Source organism: Poeciliopsis prolifica, unplaced genomic scaffold (genome assembly GCF_027474105.1).
Source record: "Poeciliopsis prolifica strain line A6 unplaced genomic scaffold, Auburn_PproV2 SCAFFOLD006, whole genome shotgun sequence".
NCBI classification, from domain to species: Eukaryota; Metazoa; Chordata; class Actinopteri; order Cyprinodontiformes; family Poeciliidae; genus Poeciliopsis; species Poeciliopsis prolifica.
In genome coordinates, this window is record NW_026562381.1 from 5,028,392 (window position 1) to 5,055,380 (window position 26,989).

Genomic DNA, 26,989 nt, shown 5'->3' on the forward strand with positions numbered 1-26,989 from the left:
GGCAGGGTTAAGTATACAAACAGCAGGCAAAATAATCATGAAAAATTTCAGTGTATTTATCAATATAGCTCTAATTTTTATAGTGACTTGAAATTCACACCAGATGTCGGTATCTAACCTAATACACATAACACAATCAAAACAAAATTAGTCCACAAATGAAGTTGGACTAATTTATTTATTCATAATAACATTTTTTGTTTTCCCCATGTAATACAATAAGTAATGCTCCACTGCTAAAAATCATACTGGAGCTATGATTTTTCTTCTGTTTAACATTTGCTGAAGATTTAGAAATACAGTGAAATACTGTGAGAACGTTGTCTTGTAATATGAGGTTGAAGTTGAACTAATGGATGTCTTTGGGGGAAAATGGTTCTGCACATCACAAGAAAAAATACCTAGCCAAAAGTAAAGTTTGCAGATGAGCGCATCATGGTGTGGGCTATCTAACGACATACAATAGACTTCATATTCTTGAAGGAAGGATTAGAAAATCTTCAGGGCAGTCTGAAATAAGAAAGAAAAGTGGATAAACATACTACTAAATAAGAAGTAAAGTAAATTGTCAGCACTGTGAGACTCCTTAGTCCATCTTGGAGATAAAGTTTTCTGAATCCAGAAAAACGCAATAAAACAGAAACATAATAATACAAATATACCCCAATATTTTCAATAAAGTTCAGAAGATGTAGAGACAGCTGCTGTGCAAACAGTCTTACCAGTGAGGGCAAAAGACCTCTTCACCTTGCAGACTCAGAAACTGTTTACTCTGAAAACATTTCCAGTCAGTAACAAACTGCCACAACTGGTTTCCAACAGAGATGAAAAATATTAAGTGAAGGACTGCAGGATTTGGTGTCTGTCAGAAATGTGTGGAGACAGATTACCGTGTAACCCAAAACAACTCAAAGACAAACCAGGAGTTACTTCATTCTGCACTGTAAAAAAAGCTCTGTAAAATTACGGTAAAAAATGGTGAAACACCAACAGTTACTGACTGTAATTTTAGCAAACATGGTAAAATACTGGCAGTTTTGGTTGCCAGTATTTTACCGTAAATTAGAGCCGTTTTTTTGTTCTACGGTGTGGTTTCCGTTTGTATCGCCTCAGTAATGTTTCTGATTTCGCGCTCATGTAAAATGACGTAAGCACACAAAACAGGTTTCAGCGCCGTTTTATTGGAGCCTCGAAACCAGATCACAGCTGCACTGCAGAGACTCCCATCTGCTGTGCAAATACATGTGTGAGTGAATGAGCTCAACAGCGTAACACTGGCAACACTTCCAAGGACTTCATGCTTCAGAATGGCCCTGCAGCATCCAATAAGTTAAAATCGCAACAGGGTTTAACATAATTACATTATAATAAATTACAATGAGCACTGCAGTACAAATTAGAAAGCAACATCATCAGCAGGTTAATTTGTTACATTAATAGTAAAAACAAAAATTACAGAATCTGGGTCATTATAGAGCTCAGATCATGTCAGGGTAAATACTGACAATGATAATGATGTCGGTATTAAAAGAAAACAAACCTATATAACAGTAACACGGTGTACTCAAAAATATTAGGCACAAACAGTATCACACACTCCCTCTAGTGGCGGAAGTATGGAAAAACAACAGCCTTTTCAGGTCAAAACTCTCTAACTGGTATTTTCTAATCCTGTTTTTGGCAAGTGGTTTCAGATGTCAGCAGTAAGTAAGTTTAAGTTGCACAATGTACATGCAAATACTCAGGTTTATAAGAAATAAGACACAAAATGTAATCTAAATTAAACAAATTTTTCGTCATCTGCATGATTTACACAAATGTAAATAGTTTGAAGTCATTTTCTCAATGATCATCCTTCCTGTTATGATGGCCCTTGATGAGTTAAAAGCAGCCAACATTCTCAGGGGTTGAGGGATTTTTGTGTTCTTCCTGCTAACCTTAGGGACATTTGTTACAGTGGCATTTTGCGGGGGACCATTGCAGCATGCCTCTCCTGAGCCTCCTGCTGCTCTGCTCCAATCTGACATTCAAACTGATGGAGAGAGATGAGATCCAGCTGAGCAGCTCGGACTCCGCCGAGGCTTCCTCTGCTACACAGCAGCAAATGCAACTTGAAAGGAGATTTTTAGGAACTCAAAGTCTGGTTATCATGTTGGCTACTGACAGCCTGCGCAAATGTCTTTCTGAAAGAAAGAAACTGTTCCAGTTTAAAGGATTATCACTGCTTTAATGTCTTTTAACCTAGATGGTGGCAAAATCCACAAGCCTGACCATTTCTAAATTTTGAATAATTAATCCACTCAGCAGTTAATTATTTATTCACAATATCAGTACAAGTATATATTCATATTTAAATTTAAAAAGCTACATTTATCTATATTGTCTTTACTATTTCTATAGAAAATAAAGGTGAATATTATTGTAAAATCTTTCTTTAGTTATTAAAATTCTTTCATTTTAAGAGATTGTAAGAATCTGCTGGAATTAAATCATCTTTGGCCTCAAAACCTGACAGACTATATCAAACCTAATCCTGCAATGTCTCAACAACTTGAAAAAATACAACAGAGACACTTGATCTACTCTGATTAAACTGTATCCATAGCAACAACCATTATCAGGTGTGTTTGAACACAGAAGTAGGTCACCTCTGTCCTGCCTGGACTGTTTTTTATCCATTACATAAACCTTGTTAAGTCAAATCTGTCCAAGAAATGACGATCTTTGCTCTAATGGGGGCTGAGGGAGTTTAAACAAAGATAACAAATCACCTTCTGAAACTTTTCCTGAGAATAAATCTCGTTTTCAGCTCCCTTTAACTCAGCCACAGAGATATTTTGCATGCACATCCCATTACAACGTGTGAGATGATGAGAACCTTGTGTACCTGCCAGTCTGGATACAATGCTACCACCACTTCCAGGTGAGGAGGAGGGAGAGATTCCCACACACAATCACCTGTCAGCACACTTTCACATTAGACATGACGCACACATCAACTATTTGCTCTCAGTGTCTTGCTGTTGTAGTTCCCTCACAGACACACAGAGACTCTAATGAGAACATGCTGTCTATCTTTTTCAATTGCTATGCTCTTCTTTCCCACTGAGGATCATGGGAAATAAGTCAAGGTTGGTCCAAATATTCTTTCTTTTTCTTCAAATCAGAAGAGCTGGCCAAATTGTCCTCTGGCACAAATAAAAACCACCAGAATTCACCAGAGTTCAAGATTGTACTTCATGCTACATTCACAGTAAGTCGCTACTCTTTTTTAGGGCCCATGAGCAAGGCATCAGAAACCAGTTAGCTAAAGAGCAGCAGCTTCCTTCATTTTTATCCAGTGTCATATCTGAAAACTTGACAATTACAACATAAACAAAAATAAATGAATAAAAATCCACATCAAGATTTTCTATTGCACAAATTCTGGCTACTTGAGTCTGGACCTTTCCAGTTTTGTCACCATCAAATGGCAGACTGTGAGGTTTAGCTATGAGATTTTGTGAGATGGCAATTTCTTTAAAAAAACACAAAAAACAAAAAGAAAATATCTTATACATGTTAAAACAAAACAGAAAAAAGCCTAATTAATCAAAGTAATGGAACCTGCAAGTTCAACAATCTACTGCACTTATGTTGGTGACAAAAAAGCCACAAAATTATGTCCAATTTGTTTGAATTTGTTTTTGATACTGCATGCAGTTAACTTTAAATGTATCCACTTATCCAAGCAAAGGACAAAAAAAGTAATAAAACTTTACATTTAAATACAATTTTCCCATGATTTTAAAGAAAATGATTTGCTTTATGGAAGGCTGTGAGGAAACATTCATTTAAACTAGCTTATATTTGTTCTTACATGTGAGAACAAATACATGTAAGATGTAGTTTAAAATCCTGTTTGACACAAAACAAACCTACTTAAAGAGTTTTTGAGAATTAAGCTGAAGGTTTATGACAAAATGCTGTAGTATTTACAGAACATGGTGTTTTCCTAGTAGAGTGGAGGGGCCAGTGACCCTGTGCCAACAGGCATCCTGGTGAGGTAATTGGAGGGCACGTAGCCTCTCTGACCTCTGGCCTCCACCAGGCTCCACTCGGAGTTGCCTCGTTTGTCCTGCGACTCCAGGATCCGGACGGGTTCACCGGCACGGACCGATACTTCATGGTTTCCCCTTGCCGTGAAGTCATAGGCAGCGACCACCTTAAAAAGAAAGTGAAATACATCTGTTTTCCAAGAAAAGATGAGAAAATGTTCAATGTAAGATGACTGTGTCATACTAAATTTAAAGGTGACCATTTATGCTTCCTTGCTCAAACAATTGCATTTTTAAACAAAATAATTCTTAGATTAGATTTTACTCTGCTCAGTTGTGTCTGTTGAGCTCAAAACAAGCTGTTTTAGGGCTTTTTGTTACTTTAAATCCATATAGGCTGCTGCTGGCAATGCAGCAGCCTATATAAGTGTAAACTACACATTTACACTTGCACATGAAAAAAGCTGCACATCGAACAAGAATACAGAAAGTGGTGTGTGGACAGTAAGTCAATACGTACAATGACATGATCAATCTCAGCAGATAATTCTGTTGACAGAATATTTAATAATTTTACTTCACTCTGATCCAGAACTGCACGGCATTTTGGGGGATTTAGGCAGAGGAAAGACTTTAGCTGTTCAACCTCCCTGAGCAAGGTTGGTGGAATCAATTAACTTACTCAGGTTATTATTATTATTATTATTATTATTATTATTATTATTATTATTATTATTATTATTATTATTATTATTATTATTATTCAGGTTTCACTACCATGCCTGGAAACTGCTTAAAACTAAAAAAACAACACAATGGAGTGAAAACTGTGGAAAATTCACAGTATTTAACATATTTAAAATAAAAACTAATCAATAATTATTGATATTGAATGACATGAAATGCTAATACTGTGATACGTTTTTCACTCCAGCCCTAGTACAGAAATACCATTTACTGCTTTTCAAGAATCTTTGTTATGTTTTGATAATTTTGTGCTAAGCAGTTTGTTGCTAATTAATTTAAAACACACCTTTTCAAGCAGATAAAAAAAAAACAGTGAGAAAAACTGCACACTTTCAACAATTCGTCATTGTGATATTCTCTGGAAAGGTTAAGCCCACTAGTTATGTCTTGACAAATCCCAGCTCATCACCCCACGCTCACACATCCACAGGCCGAAGACTTTCTAATGAGCCTCGTGTTGGCATGACAGAGAGTCCCACCAGCACTAATAGCAGGGTTTAGGTGGCTGCTCGATGTCATTAACAAACCCTTCCCCGCAGCTCACCTCTGGGTTACAACATCCGTTCTGTCCCGACAGTCCACACCAATTACCATTTAATTAGAATTTTGCCAGGCAGCAAAAGGAAGTACAAAAAAAATGTGAAGGTACCATGTCTATGAGCTGAAAAGATATTCACAATGAAGAGAGAGACAGACAGATATCTTCTGCAGCTGAATTTCAGTACAAGAGAAAAAGTCAAAAGGATGATGGCAGAGCTAACATATGCGTGGTAGTAACAATTAGATTATTAGAAATGCTGCTTTTAGCTTCCTCCAGCTAACGTTCCGGGCGAGAGGCGGGGCGAGAGGCGGGGGACACGCTGGAAAGGTTGCCAGTCCGTCACAGGGGACCACAGAGACAGACAGGACAAACAACCATACACACACACTCACACCAAGGGAGAATTTAGAGAAACCAATTAACCGAACAGTCATGTTTTTGGACTGTGGGAGGAAGCCGGAGTACCAGGAGAGAACCCACGCATGCAAAGGGAGAACATGCAAACTCCATGCAGAAAGACCCTGGGCCGGAAATCAAACCCAGGACTGTATTGCTGCAAGGCAACAGTGCTACCAACTGCGCCACTGTGCATAATAAATAATTGCTGTGAAGAAGTGAACATCTGGTAATAGATCCATAACTTGATGCAAGTTTATAAGACTGAAAAACTAATCTTCTAATTTTCAATACAGATTTTTTTAATACAAGATCAAACAACACAAGGTGGATTTAAGAAGATGAGAACGAAATGTGCTGCTGCTCTTTGATTATTGGAAAAGATATTCAAATTTTCTGAGGATTATCCACACAGACTACTGCTCTGAATGTGTATCCCACTAATACTGGCTGAAGTATATTTCACACATACCGTAATAAGCATCAAAATGGATGCATTTTTTTCAACATCTATAAAGGTCAATCATTATAATTTTGTCAATTTGCATTCCAAATACCTATTATTTAATCTATTTAAATATTCCACTTAGCAGCAAAGCATTTTTTTGTTTGTTTAAATTAGGCAGTAGACTTCAGATTATTTGATAGGAAGAAGGGTAGAGAGACAGATCAGCTCCCAGGGATGGTCAGAGAAGTTTCAGGATATTTTTGTTGAGTAAAAATCCTCAATGTTACCTTAAACTAAACTGTTAGCGTTTACAGTTTGCAATATTTTAGATCCTGAAAAGTTGTCTTGAATAGACCCTGCTCTGAGTTACTGAAATTTCTCCAGTATTTCCAAACTCAAGATTCTTCTGATTTTCATTTATTGCAAATAAGATGCTGGATGGCAGGCTGGAAATAAAAATGTTTCTCTTCTCTAACAAATTAAGCTGCAGTGAACATCGGCATTGTTGATACACCTTGCTTTTCAGGACTAGCCGTTTTTCTCAGTTTCCAGACGTCATAACATCACAAAGCTTGAGACCAGAAAGCTGTGTCTGGGTTTCTGTAGCATGGTCAGGGTAGAGGTGTGAAGGTTGTGTATTATGAGCAGATTCTGGTTTATGGAGGATGCAGAAAGGCAAAAACATCAACATATCATAGGTCACTGGAGCAATTACTCATTTTTACCACCATGACATCTCAGTCGCATGTGCATAACTCCCCATGTCCACACACATACACACACACCAAGAGCAGTCACTCATGTACACACTCCCATAAACCATCCCAAATGTAGCATCCTGACACTCCATCTCTCAGTCGCGCAGTCTAAAATGTAAATCAATCGGACAACATGCACACATGAGGAGAGAGGAGCTTTATCTCTGCCTGCAGCTCTGCGTAACATAAATTAACTGGCAACCGACTTGCAAGGTTAAACAGCTAATTATGGAAGCTTCCATTAATAACACACATGCATTCAGACACCCATCCCTCTCTATGCAATCACTGACTTAATATCACCGATCAACTCTTAATTTAGCAGCCCTCTCTTGTGAAAAAGTGAGTCAATTCTGAAGTAAAATACTAATGAAAATAATAAAATATACTTAAGCTGATCCTCATTAAGAAGGATTTATGATGATCAGAGTGCATTTTTAATGACTGATGCTTTCATTGCAGGGAGCTGTCACAAGAGAAAGCAGAAGATCTGAGAGTCATTTTACATAAATTAATGAAGCTTTCAAATTTTGGTGTCAGAAAATTTTAATCTCATAGTCATGACCAGAGGTCTAAGCCATAAATATCTCAACCATTTTCTTTTCATGAGCTTAGAAATTAATGTAATACACATAATATAACCAGTGTCACCCAGCAGTTAGCATCTGGTTGCTTTAAGATAATGTTAGATTTCAGTCTATTCAATTGTGTTTGACAACCAAATCATGAGCAAATAAACACTGAGCTAGTGGCTCATCAAAACATGAATTTATGTATTTGAAATTTGAGTTAACCCTGTTTGTCTTTAGTAGTACATAGCCAGTGTGGAGCCAGTATGGAAGGTAGATTAACACACTTCTATCACATTTTTCATAACTTCAGGGATGAGCTGCACGTCTCAACTGCAAACATTTAGCTGTTTAGATGTGCAGCTAAATCTCCTGAAATATGCTTTTTAATATCGTAGTTATAAACAACAGAGCTATGTTATCCAAATGAAAAGTAAAAGGGCATCAGATACACAAAAACAGAAAAAAAAAAAAACTACAAATGAGGTAAATGTGTGGAATTGGTCAAAAAAGTAAAACTATGAATTACCTGGAATAAAGGCTGACTTGTGATGTGGATGAGTTGGGGATCCGGGATGCAGGAGTGTCTCCTGAACGCCATCATGTTTCCCGGCGTAGGAAGGAATGGCGAAGGGGGCGGGGCCTCTGCTGCTTGATGATAGCGAATGAGCTTTGATGAAGGAACATAACCTCTCTTTGCTGAAAACACATAATTTAAAATTTTACAATATTAATAATTTCTTCTATAGAGGATATAAAACATATGTTTACATTTAGTAAGATCTAAAGACAGTCAGATTGAAATGACTTACTATAACCTCAATAACACATTTAAAAATATAAATTTTATTCAAAATTTAAAAAGCTGACATTCTCAAATTAACAAAAGATGGCCAAATCTAACCGTTTCTCTATGTCTCTTGTTGGTGAATTTGATTTTATACCGGAAGTTTATCCAATGCAATCTTTTAATTGCTAATAATAAGAAAAAAATAAATTTACATGCCAAATCCATTTTGATGCAAGGCTCTTAATTGAAAAACATGCATTTTCATTTACTAAGTTAGATATTCAAAGTATTGTTTTCAGTAATAAAAGCAAACCATTAGTGTAATGCACAAAGTCAACCAATGGGTGGCAGCAGAATACTAAAATGAAAACTACAAAAAATCCCAAACATCCCTTTAAAACTTGAACACAGCAAGAAACCACTTATGACCCACTGTGCTTCTTTCTCAATTACTTTTTTTTATCAGATTAATTGGTTACATTTTCTCATTTCTAAGCAAGTCAAGTTTAAAAGTTCCTGATAGAAATAGTTTTTACCTCCTGAATCAACCAGCCACCTTCGTTTGTCTCCGCGGGTGTCGAACTCGCTGATGAGGGCAACATACTCCCCCTTGGTCAGGTTCAGGTCGAAGTCCCGGGTTCCCACCACCGTGTTTGTGACCTGGAAGATCTTACCGGAGCCGTGCTTCTCTGTCAGCTGCTTCAGGCGCCGCTGACACGACGGGCTCAGAGGCTGAAAGAATAGGGAAATACATACATGAATAAAAAATAAAGCAAAACATAAATTAGAAATCAGATTAATAGACCAACTGCATTTTGAAAGATTTTAATACTACTGTATGTGGTTTTTACCTTTATTGAAAAGAGCAGCCTAAAAAAGTCTGAGCAGATCAGTGAGTAATGATCACACGCGAATAACTCAAAGTCATAGGTATTATGATTCTGACTGTAATGTGACCCAAATTCTTTCAGCAAAACCTGTTAGTCAGCAAACTTTTTAAGGTATGTTTTGTAAGCTTCAAACAAAACATGACGTGTACATTCCACTCTCTTAAAAGGTATTTATATGCAAGTTGTTTGACAAGTTTTAGAACAGCAGGAATTACAGCCAGCTGTGACTAAGGAAAAGTAAAGTATATAATTACCACATATAAATAATCAGTGATTTGGAGTTTTGAGCTTCATTTGGTGCCAGATATAAATCATTTGAAATTAAGGTTGTAGCTCTTTTTCCTATCCCTCCATTCCCAATTATGGTCAATATATAAAGGGACAAACTTTATATATTGAATATAATGAAGCGTCTGTGAAGTTGTGGTCAAACGTTTGCACACATTCAGCTTGGAAAAACTTATTATAACTGGTTACAATAAGTTGGTAACTAAGTTTTCAGCTTGGAAAAACTACATGGCTAAAAAACGTATCACCATATAAGCATTTCAGATCAGATCAATACTGCCAAACTGGTGACTGCTGTTTTTATATTTAAGCAGTTTGAGGCACAGTGACAAAACCTTCAGCTGCTGCTGTGCAAGTTATTCAACAGGTTGTTGCAAGGTGACCAAAGAGTGAGTGAGTTGCTAACATGTCTATTGTGATAAAGATATTGTTATGGATTTTTTTGCCAGTGCTAATTATATAAGTGCAGTAAGGTTAAACACAGCTCTGACCACAACATTTTACGTTTCAGCTACATTGGATAAGTTATGTTGCTGAGCTGCATTAGCATAAATATATTAGTCACCAAAAAAACAAGAATTATTATTAATGAGTAAAAGATAAAAAAAAAAAAAAAGATTTCAACCTGGACAGCTGGAGAATTAAGGGTTTCTTGCACACTTTGGCATAAAATGTCCAAGTTTCTCGCTCCTTCAAGCACAGCAGTCTCTACCCACTCCTGGAATTCCTTTGGATGACAGGAACTATGAGGAAGCTGCAGATAAGAATATCAGTGTGAATAAATGTTAAAGTATCAAATATTTGCTTAGTTAACAGCATTATCATTAAGTATGGAAGCTTGTACCTGTAGTGCAAAACCTTGAAAGAGCTGCTCCATGTCTGCAGCGAGGTCTCTGTGCAAGCAGCTGAACGTTCCCAACATTCTCCAGATCATCTGCAGAGCGAGGCCATTAAAGCGAGGAAGCTCATTGAGGAGCAATGTGTTGATTGTCCTGGAAGTGAGGAAGGAAGGGTAAGAAATGTGGCATTCAAAACTGGAAAATGGCAACAGAAATTTTTATTTAACATCATTCTGACAGTAGAGCACAAAAAAACTGACATTTTGTCAACAGACCTACGTTTTTGTGGATGATGAAGTATTTTGCTATAATTTTAAGAAAAAAGGTGGATTCTTCCAAAACTGTGATCAACATTTTAACATAAGCAGAAGCGTGATGTTGTGTTGGTGTTTGCTGCAGAAGGAACTGGTGCACTTTATAAAATAAATAGCTCTATGAGCAAAGATCATTACACTGAAATATTAAAGCAACATCCAAAGAAATCACCCCAAAAAGATAAAGTTTGGGGCAAAAATACGTCTCGCAAATGAACAACAACCCCAAGCATAACATCACATAGAGTGGCTCAAGCTCAAGGACAACAAAATCTGTTTTTAAGTGGCTGTCGCAAAAATCTGATCCCACAAATTTTTCCATTAGAAAATTTGTGGGAAAAGTTTAAATGTGTTTGAGAAAGGTGACAGGAAAAAAGTTCCCTAAATCTATAAACTTTGAGAATCTTGTAGAAGGATATCTAAATGCCATCTATTTTAAAAGGAAGATCAAGCAAACAGTAAAGAAATGCATGTGGACCTCTGTATGTACAGAAACTTAAAGGAAACTTTATCAATCTTTATTCTGCTTTTTAGCAAATATAAATAATTCCTTTGACCCTAGCTTACTTAAAACAAGAAGTTTTGTTTGATTTAACATCAAACGTCACTTTTTCCTCAATGTATGTAAATATCTGGTTTTAACTGTATGTAAAGCCAAAATGACCAGCAAAGCTGAGAAAAGTAGGAATTTTGATGTGAGACATTCTAATGGTGATTTAGATGTTTTAGACTGAATCCATAATCTGCAGATTTCCACATTGTCACAAAAAGGCTTCTGGACACCATATTTATGGGAGAAAATGTGTTCCTGCCTTTTTGTCTTTATTTACAGTTTAGCTAAAACTGATTTAAGTTGGTTACAATATTTACAACTATCAGCTGGTAACTCCATTTTATTTGCTTTCATTACTTGTATGCATTGGCCACAGCCTGCTCCTCATAGCTCAGTTTGGGTTTTCCCTCGATCACTTCATAGTCAAGCAGCTTGTGGAGTCTTTTTCTAATCAGATTCTTCGGTCCCACCAGGAGATCCCGCAGTTCACAGAGTGGCTTGTGAATCAGGGTCCTCATTCTTTTTTCCTAATATCATGAATAAAAGATTGAGAACTTTCAGAATCGATTGTTTATTTATTAGATTTTTTTTTATGAAGATTTTTTTGGGTAATTTCTCTAATTTTCTTGATATGACTTACAAACATTGGAAGGATCCACTGTCTGAGTGCAGTATGAATCTCCTTGTAGCAAACAGGGGCCTTTTCACCATCCATGTCAAAGTCAAACTCTTCTGTCTTACATTCCAGAAATCTCTGCAGACCAACACGTAAACATTTAAATCTTAACTGGTTTATTCAATTATGTTTCTGTGGGAAAAACATTGAAAGTTTAAGAAGTTGCTGAAGCAACAAGCTGTAAGGGCAGAAATAAATAAAAAAAAAATACTTTGAAAGTAATAATGGCTTTGTTATAAAATAATAATCCTGGTAAAATACATCCAAGACAGAGAATGCTGAAAAACAGATAAGTGGGAAGGAAATGTTAAACAGAAAGACATAGGACAATAAGCAGAAAAAAATAATAAATAAAAATACTGGGAGAATAATTTTAGACCTAAAACACTGGACTCTAGTGTTTGTCCTAAAATGAGCTCCAGGGTTTATTCAGTGTGACTCAACTGGGAGCAGAAAAATGTTTAGTCATATTCAACTTCTCCAGCCACAGCTACTGGACTGGAAAGTTCCAGTATGTGAGTCAGTTGGTCCAGTTTGAGTTTCAGAAATGAATATGTGGTGCTTCCTCACTTTTAATTGAAATTATTTAATCAACGAGAATCACCTCAATCTGTTGCTGTCACGTTTGACAAATAGAAGGAGTAGAAAATAGTTAAAATAGTCAAAATAGTTATAAGGAAAATGTATTTCTAAAATACTTTTAAAAAATTCTCAAACGGCGAGTCAGAAATTACACACAGCAGCCTGGAGGAAGGTAACTAGATTATGTGTCAGGAATGTGATGACCCATCAATGTGACTATAAACAAAGAAACATGTGTTTTACATTCAGTTTCTGTCTGGCAGCTAGATTTGGTCAAGGACAAACAACAGATAATAAGGGGTTATTATGCCCAGGATCCACTGCATGAAGGGCAAAGTGAATGTCTAATATATGTTAATCTTCATGCCTCCGTGTCCCACATTATAATAATTAGCTTTATTCTTATAGAGAATATGTGATTAGAGCTGAAATGTAATTACACATTTCTACTATTATTTGTCTATGGTAAAATTACCTGAAGGTGGAAAAGGTAAGTTTCCACATTCTCCAGAAGCACCAGGATCCCATATTCCAGAATGTTAAAGAAACCTTCAAGAGCATCAAACTCTTCATCCACCAGCTGCAACATAACACAAGAGAAAAAACACGGTAAAATGTGCATGAGTTCAAGACAGCGCATTGATATTTGTTTATTGTTCATACAAGTCAAGGGTGCACAACCTTTAGAACTGAAAGAGCCATTATGTCCTCAGCCTTGCCAAGTAAAACTTGTTTAGAAATCCAAATGTAACACGACCTTTTGAAAAAAAGACTGCTTATAATTTTTTGTAAATATTTGTGAAATAAAATTTGTTTTTATGTTTCAGGAACTATAATTTTATTTATTTTTTTATTTTTTAAAGCACATAAAGATAACTTCTTTGCAGCAATGCAAATAATGCAATCCAGGATGGATACATTTTCTTCTATGGGATGTTGACATTTCTGAAAAATGCTATGAAAAAAATATTTATTTTATTTCTTCTAAAGCTTTTTTTAATATATTTATATATTTGTGCAATCAAAGTCAACATTTTTGTTTGGGCACACAATTTTGCCCTATATGAAAATTATTACAGATTTTGAAAGCATACAAATTTCAAAAAGTAGGTAAAAAATTGTAGTAGTTCCTTGTGAAAATTTATGTCAATTATTTATCAAATTATCTATCAAAAAACTAACAAATTGATCAAACCTAGTATGAAGAGCCACAAGTTTCAGACATGATGAACAGTAATTAAATCCACCTGTGCGCAATTCCATATTAAAACATCAAAAAAGGGCAGCAAAAGACAGCTGCTTTAGAAGAAATAGTTTTGGAGCTGCAGCCAGTCCATCACTGTTGCAATACAGATACTGAACATGTTGGGGTTACTATAGCAACTGTGATTTTGCAGATGGAAATGAAAGGCCAACACGGTTTGTCGTGTCTTCCCTTCATGCTTTTTCCACATTTTGTCATAAAGTAACATCCATTTACTCATGTTAACGGTAAGAATTCAAAATAATTACTTTGGATACACAAATTTAACTGCTCAATATTGTAAGAAGTTGGCCTTAAAATATTTACTAATCATTCATTTTGTTTGTCTGGTTTTATCTTTCATGTAGATGTTCACATGCCCTGAATTTCTCTTCCTTTGAGCAGAAATTATATTTTGATTATGCAGAGAAAAATCACACAAACAAGCCATATTTACATTTATTTATCTATATAAATGATAGGATGTCAAAAAAAGGGTCCTTAGTGCTAAATCTGTGTTGAATTCCTACCCAGGAGTAGATTTGTAACTCTGGGGTGTAAACATATTTTCTTACATAAGTTTCCACCTACAGGGTGTGTTTCTATAAATACTGTGCTTGTGGAAACAAACTACCACGTCCAAGGTTTTTTTCCATATTCTTTCCCTTTAAGGCTTTTCTGCAAAGTGCTACAAATAACTACAATAAAGCAATGCACTGATGTGTTATGCTTTTATTGTCCAACCAAACCTCAGAAACTTTATTATTTTAGATTCTGCCATCTCATTCAAGTCACATTCTTCTTTTCTCCAGGTGAGAAATATTCAAAAGCTTTGAACTCTGTTGGTAAAAGCTGGATTGGAGATGATTATCCATACTTTTATTTTATAATATTGGTACAGGTCATATCTTTCTCTTGTGGATCATTAACCAATGAGGTGCAGCTAGAGATAAGGCATACACTGGTAAAGGTATTTTACTGCTTCGAGGCCATTTGTTTTTTAATTACCCTCTCATGTGTTACTTCAGTCATCCTTGTGGGTTGGGCTGCTCTCTTTAATACCTGATGTAGTACTATAAGTCATTTTGGTTCCTACCTTAGGTACCATTCCAGTCTCATGTTTGATGTATTGACTGAACCTTGCAGTCTTCTTTGCGATGCTGTGAGTGCTGAGCCGGTTGATCTTGTCCATAATGGTCAGGTTTTCAGTCTTCTTGTATTTATCAGCTGTAAAGGATTAGAAACGATATCTCACAGCTTCTTGTATAAATATTTAAAATTAAACTAGATTAAATCTTCACTCTTCTTTTTTCTAGAACATACAAAAGTATCTACAAGTACCCAGAACATCTGCATTTTGCTATGCAAGAACAAAAAATTTCAATACATTTTGTTGGGGTTTTATGTCATAGTCTAAAACAAATCAGTGCATTTTTATGAAGTGGAAATCATTCAGAAGACATAGTTATCATTTGTATTTATCCCTCTTTACTCGGATACCCCTAAACAAAATCTAGATATTTGTCTAGTTTCTAGTGCAAATATTTTAGTACACTTGAAATAAGACCAAACTGAACATTAAGAGCTTGTTTTAAGTCAAACGTTTCTAAATATTGATGAAAAAGTATTCATATATGTCTTTATCCACTCTCACTGAGCTTGAACTGTTTTGTAAAGAAGAATGAGTTAAAACCTAATAATTATGAGCTACTTTATGTTTCATATCAAATCCCAATAAAATACAATAAAGATGTGGCAGTGATAAAATACATTGCAATTCTCTGTATGTGTAAGCAAAAACTGTCTTACCAACTTCTCTGAACCGTTTGTACTCATTGATATTACAGTTCAAGGCGATGGAGGTGTTAGCAGTCTGCTCCAGGAGGGCATACGCTGGGTGAGAGGGGTCAGTATGTTTCTGGATGGTCTGCAGAAGGAGAGGATAGCGCGCAATCCGCTGCACTGGCGTTACCAAGAAGAAACTCAGAGAGGTGGCATTGACTTCAGGTCTGGGGTGGGAAAAAAAGGAAGATTATGTAACTTTAATGAAAAACAAGCTTTATTAAAGAGCAGCTTGCTATTTGAAACTCACGCTGCTGACTTTACAACTTTAATAATGTCACTCCAAAGTGTCTCGTTCTGTTTGTAGTCATTTTCCACTAACGAGACATGATTGTAGTTCCACAAGTATTCTTTGTATGCTGCTTCGATTTCAGAGGAGAGGCTGAGGAATGAAGCACCTGCCAGGAAAAACAAAATGGACACTACGACTTAACATACAAGACTCACATAGAGGGTAAAGATACAGCTGATGAATATGGTAATTCAACTCTTACTAACTTTTTTTAATGGTTGAGAAAAACATTAATCTTATGGGTATATGTTAATTACATCACTCTATAATTACTGTCACTCCTCTGTATGCTCTGACCCTAGAAATGTTGTAAGAAAATAAAGGATTGTACACATCAAATCACCAGCATACAGTAAATTGTGGAAGATATTTTAGTTGACAAACAGAAATACATGAAAACTGTCCCAGTTCAAAGTTTTATACAGTAAATCTTTGGGCACCATGCTCTCACTGAAACTGCAGTTAGTCTAATAATGAGGAGAACCATTACACTGTAATATGGATATATTTCTCTTTGAATGTTGCTTAATTGGGAATAACAAGGGTTTGACTTACAGAGATTTTCTAGAAATTCTGGGTTTTGAGGCTTGAGCTGCTTCTGCTCCAACTTGCTGAGGAGGCGGCGCGACACATTCATCACCTCCTCTGTGTACAGAAACAGACTGTCCAGGTTTGGTGGAGGAGGCTTTGGAGAATATGAGATGAAAACAACTTTAAAAAACAAAACCCTGATTAACTTTTCTATGCTACAGAAATAGAAAAGTTTGCAAGATATGTTGCATATACATATCTGGGGTTAAATATGGTAAACTATAAAAGTCATAAATTATTCTCCTCATTGTAGCATGGACACAATGTATATCTTGCACTTTTGAAAAACTGGCAAGCATTACATTTACATAACCATATACTTACTTATACATAAAACATAGTTATTGGCTGTAGATGTGACAAAATGAGTGTTTATTTGTATCCTCGTTTTTTTTAAGCTTTTGACAGAACCTCATAATAAAGTTTTGCATTTAAGAAAACCTTCAAACAGACATTTTGATGCTGAGGTTTATATCAAAGTCAAAATATAATAACTTCATATGTCAAAGACCACCTTCTGCAACATGTATGCTGCATCTCATATATTGTAAACGAAAACAGGCTTCGTTTCAACCATATTGATGTGGTACATGACTAATGTGGATCTCTGCAGCTCCTCCATAGCGAGATGTTTTGGACGCCACCTTGACTGATGCTTTTATTGTCAAACCTGACAGATGGGATGGATAGCTGTGCCTTTGTAGGTTTGCAGTTGTGTGAAACTATTTTTGAACAGTGAACAATGAGAGCCTGATAAGTTGATCAGGTGATCTATTGCGCACCAAGTTTTCTCCACCTTACTGCTGTGCCTTGATCTATATAATGCTGTTTTTCACTAAGGTTCTCGCCGTTAAAGTAACAGTTTTTATACCCAGTTTATAACAGCATAAAGAACTCCAATTAAGAAACTGATGATTTCTATAGCTAGTTCGTTCCACTAAACAAGACTAAATAAGATGCATGCCACAATTTTAAGATTTTTATGTAAATAAAATCTTCCTACTTTGCTTTGCTCTGTCTTAAGTCACTTTCTAAAACAGATGGAAGTAAGGCAAGTTATTGTTCTTCCAAATGAACAATTTTAGTTTTAAGTTTTGGTTCAGTTGTGTCTGTCGAAATCTAGTTTGTCTACTTTGCTGGCCAGTTGTTATCAAGATGAACGTAACAAGTAAAGTGTACCGTGAAAATGTGGAAGAACAGCAGCCACACTTCATTACACTTAATTCAGATTGTATTATTGCACAGTCTAAATCTGGTGATGTCACGCATGTTTTCAACTGAATGCATAATGTCGTTCCATGATTAATGAAGTTATTTTTAGTTTTAAAAAAATAGATAGGAATTGATAGCAGAAGCTGAAAAAACATGTTGTCCCTCTTCTTTTCAGTCAAATGAGAGTAGAGTGGGCACAAACCCTGGTGGCAGACAGAACAATGTGCATCTTTCTAGAGAAAACAGGAGACGTATCTATAATACAATGGCTGTATTTATGTGGTAGTTTTTGGTTTCCAGCACCCCTCATCTCTGCTGCCTCTGCAGCCCTCTCCATCCTTTGTCCATTGTCATTAAATGTATTTTTATGACTTTCTCACAGATTTCTTTTATATTTTATTCCCATAAGACAAATCTTCAGTAAAACGTAATGAGTCCACCAGATAATTTCATTCCTTTACCAGCACTGCCGGGTCTTTTCATTTCTCGCTCATTCTCCTTCTTCATCTTCAGGCTCATCCATCACCATATAAGCCTTAATATTATTATGTTTTATGAGGCTTCGTTTCATTACTGCGGGAATAATAAATTATTATTTTGCTGTAATAAGCAATTCCTCAGCGGTAATGAAAAGCTGAAAATGGCAAGTCATTAGGAAGCTGCAACAGAGCTTTGGGATTGTGTGCACAGCAACTTCAAAATAAAATTATTTTTGGATTATTATAGCTTAAAATCAACTTTTTACCCACCCCGTTTGATATGTTTGTACATTATTGGAATGCAAAAAGTTTTACAAGTCTGCTGGATCTTTAATACTCAGACACCACATTTGCTAATCAAATAAAGTAATAAAATCAAGGGATAATAAAACAGTTATGGAAAGTAATAATAAACAGTGAATCATAAATGATTATAGTGAGGTAGATCTGCATTAAAACTTCAATTTAATTTGAAAACCAGTCCATTTTGGCTTGGTGGTTTTTTCACTACAATTAACAAATATTGTTTCTAGATTTTCTGTGAAGTAAATAATTATTCAGATCTATAATTTTAAGACCCGAATAAAAAGAGGAGAATATGAATCACAAGATATCGTGTAATTCAAGATTTGACAAGAGATGAGTAATTCAACTAAGTTACAGAAAGCAAATTCAAATTGTTTAGACAAATTGTTCAAATTTGCCTGATTAGACTTATTTACAGTCAAAGCTTTTAATAAATTTAATTGTGAATTTGGAAAAATGGAATATGAGAGAAAATATTAGATCAGTGGGTGGTCCAAAATGTCCCCGGATGGGTCGCTTTCCTCTCCAGATATCGCATTACATAAGCCACCTTTTAATCTGTTTTTGGTGCTTTCCAAGTGTAATTAGATCCCCAGGACAGATGTTAGTGCCAGATTTGAATAGGATCTAAAAGTTTGTCTTTTTTCACATATACATTTACAATGATATAGATTGTCCAAATATAACTAAAACTATAACATTTCCCAGGACAAGAAAGAAACCTGATATATACTGAAACAACATATGTCTGTCTTTTAACAAAATTTTACTGAAATAAAGTTTTAAAGTATTTGTTGGGGCCTCTTCCCTTCCATAATTACCAAGTGTAAGTTGGTAATTAAGTGAATGGCTGGCAGTAAAATGTTCAGATTTTACAGCTTACAGAAAAAAAGAATAGTGTAGACAGAGGTGGGTAGATTACAAAAATTGTGCTCACCACTTTATATAAAAAGCATAAGTACAAAATAAAATCAGGCAAAATAAACATTTTTCTTCATCAGTTTTTTTTTTTAAACTGATGGAATTTTAAAACTGCAGGTGTCTGTCTGTATCTGGTGAATTTTTGGTTAAAACATGTTTATTCTTCATTCAGTGAAGTTACTCACTGAGGTCAGAGTCACCGGAAATTTTACTCAAGTAAAAGCAATGATATGTCATAATAAAATAAGTAAAAAATACTCCTGAAAGTATTTTTAAAAAAATAGTTACTCAAGTGTAAGAATTTACTTCCCAACTATGGCTGTAAACAACCTAAAAATGTGAATAATCTGTATTCTCTAATCGTTTTTGAGTAACTTTTTCACTATATTTCATAAAACTGTTACATGCTACTTATTCTTACCTGGAGGTTGTTTAAGCTGTTTCTGATATTTACAGTGCAGATCTGCAGCATTTTGAGGTAACTCTTCTCTGACTGGACTAGCTCTTCGATAGCCATCATCTGTCTCTGAGCTTGCCTCTCTTTTGCAGCTGCTTCCTCCTCTTCATTCTTCTTTTTGGCTTCCTCTGCCAACCTCTCCTCTGACACCAAGGTTTCCTCTGAGAAACTGTCCTCTGAGGGAAGTCTTAAACGTATTCGATGAGCACCTGCATCTGCAAGTTCTGAGGAATCAGTAGTTGGTTTAAGCACTAAATCTTCTGCTGTCTCTTCTTCAGAGCTAGCATTGTCATATTCAACTTGATTGTCCTTCTCTTTATTTCCACTTTCCATTGTTTGAGGTCTCTTGGCAACCTTCTTCACTGCACCCGAATAGCGAAGAGGAGTAGACGCTGATTTGTGGAGTTTGAAGGGCAATGTGTTTGGTCTACCGGACACTTCCATGACAGAGATCGCTGTCAAGAAAAAACACCATATGCTGTCTTAATATATTTTATACACATTTTATTGTTGTCTTCAAAATAAAAACATTTTTAAAAAACTTTTAGCGGAGACTTCATAATCATTAAAAACATTCAAAAAGGATGCAACTTCAAAAAGTAAATCTCATCTTTAAACAAACTGCAAAGATATCCATACATTATTAATGATTCACAACTTTCACATATGAAAGGAGGCTCACATTCTCTACTGTGTTTTCACAGCTGTGTCGTCTCAACAGCTCCCATCAAATCCGGAAATATTTACAACAAAATATGAAACAGCTGCATGCATGGTCTTCATCATTTTTGTAGAGAAGAAATATTGCAACACCAACAGATTTACAGATGAGGAGGCTGGCTGGACTGTGGACTTATTTTGCATTGCAACATCTGTTTCCCATCGACTTAACATATCGCTGTGGTAGCTCTTTAGTCATAATAAATCCACTTTCAATCATTTAGCTACTACATTCTGCATGTGAAAAAAGACAGAAAAGTTAAGATAATTGTAACAATTACCGAATGATTTTTTTCTGCAACACCATCACAACTTATACGAATAACAATTAATTTGAAACAGACATTTCTTACTCTGTAACACAGCAGATGGCAAGAGATAATAGGTCATTGTTTACTGGTGACTTCCCACAAGTATACAGACAGTGGGGTCGTATTGTCATGAATACGCTTAACTGAAGCACCACTTGTTGTGCCACCAGGAGGCTGACGAGTTGCTTAAAGGGTGATGAATGCTGCCACCAGCGTCACAGTATAGCTGTTATGTGGTTCAGCTGGATAATTTGTGGTTTTGAGGGAAAAATGTGACAGAAAATTGAGTCTTTGTGATTAAATTATGTTTGAGACAGAGGCAGCATTTTAAAACGTTCAGTATCAGAGGATAAGCTTTGTTCCACTTTCAAAGTCACTTAACGCAATTTATTTGATATCTACGAACTTATCTTGCAAAACATTAATAATGTATAAACTAAATCATTGACAGCTACCTTTTGGAGACTTTTCAGAGCACATCCCAAAGGAAGTAGGGGACTTGGAATATTCCACAGTTAACTTCATGAGATCCAAGATATGAGATCCGTTTGAGATCTTCAATCTCTACTTATCCGTGCACCCATCTTATTTGCATATTTTCAACTTTGTTTTTGTGAACTATTTCAATTCACAGCTAATATGCAACAACTTCTCATGTATTTTTGTTCAATTTCTAGTGCTAATAGAAACAAAAATTACACAAAACCCGGAAGTAACTTTTTATCAAGATATAAGAGATTCCTTAAGTCAATAATTCTTGAAAAATTATCAAAAATACAAGAACCACTGGCATATCACTTCACTTACGATAAGACATGTTCACAACTTTTTTATTACTTCACTGCAAATTTATATCATCTAACTAATCCTATGACAAGAGCAATGTTCTTCCCAAGTAACAATATAATTCTGTTGTATTTCACTCTACTCTTAGCATAAATAAATCTGTATATAACATAAAACAAGTAGTTTTTAGCAGTAAGATTTGAGTTGTACTTCCCTTTTAACATTTATGCTACGACATCAAAAAAGCCCTGTGCCTCACCAACTGTTAGGTCCCTATTCTGCTTTTGTATTTTGCAAAGTGCAATGAAAATGCAAAATAGTTGTGCTATTTTGTTGTGCTATATTTTTTTAATTATTTACACTTGGTGTCATCAAGCACATGGATAATTCAATCACAAGTTTTATCTTCCACATTACATACAATTATGTCAACATGTGCAACTTGTCTTAAGATTTTAGTAACTTAGTTTGCTGCCATCTAATATTTGAATTCATAAATTAATTTCATAGTCTCAACAATATTATTAGTCAGACTTTAACATGTTTGAAATTCACCAAAAGTCACAATATTTGCAGATTTGTTTCTGCAAGCTCTAAAGAAATGTAAAGGAACCATAAACTGCTTGGTTCATATGTAGTCAAGTGAACAACTAATGCTTTTTTTTAGTTTGTTCTATGATTTTGTTGTCATAAAGAGCTCATAATTGAGTTTACAAAAACATTTTAGAATTAAACAGGTATTTCTTAAAAAAAATTATGTCATTCAATTTAAATCTTGAATATTGAAGTATGGGGAATTAATTATTTCTTTGAAGTTACAATCTAACTCACAAGAATAAAACAGTAAGTTATAAATAACAAAAAGGCCATAAGTTGCACCAATAAAAGTCACAACCATCACCCTGACAATAGCATGCTGTATAACAGAGACGACTACAAATACTAAGAGGTAAGGAGGCTGTCATTACCTTCTGCAAAACCTTGAATCAGCTGCGGTGAACTGAGATCTCCTCTTTTTATCCCGTTGTCCTGAGAGTGCTGAGCTGCAGAGGAGAGCTGCTGCTGCATGCAAAACACAAACACACCAGTGTAACTTTCTCCAGTGACTCACACACAGCAGGCTGCTGCTGGACCTCATGTGGCAGAAGTGTGTGAGTGTGTATTTACAACAGGGTGGAGGTTAGGGGAAAAACCTCAGAGTGCAAAGAGAGGGGGATGGGAGTGAAAAGGAGGGTGGGATGGCTCCGAGAGGCGAGGGTAGCCACGCAAACACAAACACACACTCACACTCACACACACACCCCTACTGCAGAATAAGCTAAGTGACTGCAGCAGCTGTTTAGAGGAGGAAACTGCACTCACTAAAACTAACAGCGATTGGCCAATTAGTCCTCACAGGGGTCTGAAGGTCCAATCAGACGACTCGGTGAGAAGCTTTGTGGGACACTAAAAGGGGCCAATGAAGGCAGAGCAGAGAAGTGATTGAAGTTTTTTTCTCACAGGAAACAAAAGCACGGTGGGAAATCCCATCCTCTTCCAATTGCAAAGGGATTGTCTGGATTTTCTGGTGTATGGAAACAAAAGAAGACTTTAAGTCACTCCTATATTTTTTGTCAGTGAAAATAAATTATTCAAAATATTTCTAATTTATTAAAAAAATGAAGAAAATGTAAAGTAAACTTATTTTACAACAAAATTTCAAAAGCATAAATGTAAAAAAGGCTTCTCCTGCAACTGATGCACATTTCTACAAGAAGAAATATATTCAACAGTTCATCATTTTGTTTTAAGCCACTGTGAAAACCGAGCTGCATTACATTTTATTTGAATTTTGGCATTTTAATGTAAAACTAACATCAATAGCCATATTATCATAAGAATAACAGGCTGTACAACCTTACAGACTATGCTTGTTTATCTTGACTTACTTCATTTAATCAAGGATAAAAACCTGCCTGTTTAGAACTTCCTTTGATTAATAACTATAGGAATATTGATCAATACATTTCATGATCATCATTCTTGATTAATTTGATGATGGTATTCAACAAAATAAAATATTTATTGCTTGTTTTACAATTGTTGACTCCATTACGTTTATATCATGTAAAACAAACTTGAACTGACAATTGATACAATGAGTCTATTAATTCTCTTGTCTTAAAATTTTGAAATAACCTTCAAAAATTACTACGATGTTTAACAAAAAAAAAAAGAAAACATAAAGTAGACAGTCACCACAAGTCAGTCATTCCATGTGTTGCTGAGCTTTGGGAAATAACTGGAATGTAGCAGCTTAAGGAAAGCCAGACAGAACTGAGGCGTTCACCACAGTCAGACGCAAAGGAATGAGGAAGGAAAAAAGACAGAAGCTAATCTTATTCAATAGATCGACATTTCTGGGAGTAATGTTGCATGACTGTATTCTCTCATGACGTGACACCTGCTCATCCGAAGCAACCCAACGTGTATGTCCAACAAAAACTGGTTTGAAAGATAAAAAAAACATTCATCCTTGACTTCATAGAGAGCAAACATCCTTTAAAGCCAAAACCTGCACTACCAGGAAAATATCCAGGAAAATAACATCAATGGTCACAGAATTTCTGAAGCTGTTGTTCTTTATAAACTTAAAGTCTAATCAATTTATCAGGTCCAGAAATGCAAAGTAAATATGTTGCTTTGGTTTGCTTGTTTTGATACGTTTCAAACACAGTAAGTGGCTCGTACCATGACTAAAGTGGAAAGGTAATTACAAATAATGATGAGCGAAGTTAGATGTGACCAACAAAGAACTGCTCATCTATTTATGTCAGAGCTGGACAAACAGCTGTCATCAAGATTTACAGGATGCATATCACAAATAAGTGATGGAAGAAACACGTTATGGGTGGTGTGACACTCTAAATGTAGATCAACATTGAAAAAACTGTGAACAGCTTCATTTAGCAACAGTCAAACAAGCTCCACATGCACAAGGTGAAAAATGCAAGATCAATGCAAATGCAAGATTTGCTAAAATAATCTTTCATTCTGGATCACAAGTTTTCTCCAGCTGAACTTGCTGAGCTTGTTGAACTCACATTGGATTGACTCAGCTAAAAATAATAGTGGCAATAATTGGCTCTTCTTTGCCAAGTTTGCTTACACAGTGATCCTGTCAAAGGTCAGTGCTGCAGCAGCCTTACCGGCAGTGAGAAGATGATAATTTCACAACTTCCTTTACCCCACAGGCAAGTGTTTCAACTTGAGTCATCAGCCAAATATCAGCGGTAAAGGTTTCAACCTCATCGGAAAGAATTTATTCTTCACCAACAGCAAACATTTTTCATTCACACTCTTTAGTTCCTCTTTAGTTGTAGACTCTAATTCTGGCACAATCTGTTGTTCAGCTTTCTTCCTAAAACTGCAATAAAAGCTGCACAAATCAAAACCAATCAACACAAAGATACCTTAATGCAGCATGACTTTGCTCACTGTTTTTACACCATATTGAGGATTCATTGTTGACATGTGAACAGTTTGGTGCTGGATACAGCCGGACATGGCCTTGAACTGTATTATTTACAACAAAGAAGGTTCAGGGAAGTTTCTGCAATGAAGAAGGAGAGGATGTAAACAAATAATTGGAAATAATTTTCTACGGAACAATAAAACAATTTAAATATTTAGAATTTGAAAAAGGTGGGGAAAATATGAATGACCTCACATTCAGAACCAAAAGCTGTCTGATCTGGAAATGTTGTCTCAGGCAGCCAATAGCCTGCATCTCAAGATATGACACATTTATTCCCAGAAATTAAAGTAATTCCCCAAGAAAATCTCTCTAAATTTCCTTTTGGCGGTTGTGAAAGTTGCTTCACTTGAAACTTTTTCTTGAGATTCAGTCTCGTCAATCAAAAACTTATTCACGTTTGCTTTTTGCTTTTGTTGGAAAGTAGAAACCAGCACTTCATTATGTTAACTATCAGCATCACATGTAACTTGATGTGTGCACAATATCAACTATTACCATATCCCACGCAAAAACTCATTTATTTGCAGAATACTGATGGAGATTTCATCAAATGTTTTTGCATTTTCTGCCAAAAAACTGATTTGGAAAGATATATTCAAAATAAAATTTTGTAAACATCTGCATGTTTTATACCTGTAATGTATAAAATGTCTTTATACATCTACATGTGAAACTGGAGTGACTTGCAAACCTATTCATACTCCTTGAAATATTTAATTGTGTCAGGTGTATTTTTTGAGATTCTGAAATGGTGACAGGTGATTTATTTTAGAGGTATCAAAATAAAGGATTATGAATACAAATGCCACATACTAGCATAAATAATTTCCTTCTACTTCATTGTTAGGCACTTTTTTGTGCTGTTTTATGACATTAACTCCCAACAAAAATGACAATTGTGGTTATGATGACAAAATGTGTAGAAGATTCAAGAGCAAAGCACTAAACAACTTACATAGCCCACATTTAGAGTGTAATTGTAGACAACAGAGTCCTCAATTACAGCTGGCACTATAATAACACATAATAACTACAAATATGTGTGATTAGCTATCTGTTTTTCTGTCATTTTTGTTTGTTTGGCCTTGAAAAACAAGAACAACAGAAGGAAGAGCATTTAAAGGACTGGAGAGGATAAACAAAAATCACAAAGACAAAACAAAAAATCTTGTCTACAATCTGAATTGTACATTTAATTAATAATGGTAATAAGAAAATATATTTCGGTAAGCAGCCAAAAAGTACATCCTATTTTATTAGATTGTATAGCATGTGAGCAGAAAGATATAGCCTATTACAAATTTCTTACAATCGCCTCTATTTTTGTTCCTTTTTTACTGTTATATTTCTATCACGCCGTTCACATTAATTAAGACAACCTAAGACAACCGTTCACTTACAATTATTTAAAAAATAACTTTAAATGAGAGGAAACACCAACCGAAGCATTACGGTGTCGGCAAATGTGAAAGTTTTCCACTTCCACGGAGCACCGACTTTTTAGTGGCCCTTTAAAAATCCCCACAAACACGTTAACGCAACGCGCAAAGAGCAATAAAAAGCTAAACGCTTCGTTTAGCTGAGGGTTGAGGATCGCCACGATCCGTCTGCTGCCTCAGCTTCAAGTAAATAAATGCTGAAATAACTGAAAATGTGAAGAAAATAGTTTTTACCATGTTGTTATCTTTCTGTCATCGCATATTTACTCCAGCTCAGATGTCAGCGGCTCTTCACGTCCCACCTGTTGTCAAAAGCAGCTTGTCAAGACACAAAATGAATTGGATAAAACTACTTCCTGTTTTTCTTACAAAATAAGAGGCCGCTCAAACCCTTACATCCTGTGTAGTTTCAGAATAAGGCGCTTCTGAATTTTGTTTGTTTTTG

At 35.6% G+C, this 26,989-nt stretch overlaps 1 protein-coding gene across 6 annotated transcripts; it reads right to left on the reverse strand.

Annotated features, from left to right (window-relative positions):
- Positions 1-1,161: 1,161 nt before the first annotated feature.
- On the reverse strand, positions 1,162-26,888 carry LOC129360701 (rho guanine nucleotide exchange factor 37-like). Of its 6 annotated transcripts, XM_055031069.1 has the most exons (16): positions 26,779-26,888; positions 22,951-23,152; positions 22,557-22,650; positions 19,736-20,226; positions 16,361-16,490; positions 15,764-15,911; positions 15,481-15,680; positions 14,768-14,898; positions 12,904-13,008; positions 11,811-11,924; positions 11,528-11,697; positions 10,309-10,456; positions 10,090-10,218; positions 8,823-9,018; positions 8,026-8,195; positions 1,162-4,204 (listed from the first exon to the last, which is right to left on the reverse strand). In XM_055031069.1, exons 4-16 carry the CDS (start codon positions 20,213-20,215, stop codon positions 3,995-3,997), a joined length of 2,331 nt encoding a protein of 776 aa, XP_054887044.1. In that variant the 5' UTR covers positions 20,216-20,226; positions 22,557-22,650; positions 22,951-23,152; positions 26,779-26,888; the 3' UTR covers positions 1,162-3,994. The 6 variants fall into 6 exon arrangements, with proteins under 6 accessions (XP_054887044.1, XP_054887043.1, XP_054887042.1 ...); XM_055031068.1 differs by lacking the exon at positions 22,951-23,152 and having other exon boundaries at positions 22,557-22,647; XM_055031067.1 differs by lacking the exon at positions 22,951-23,152.
- Positions 26,889-26,989: the final 101 nt, after the last annotated feature.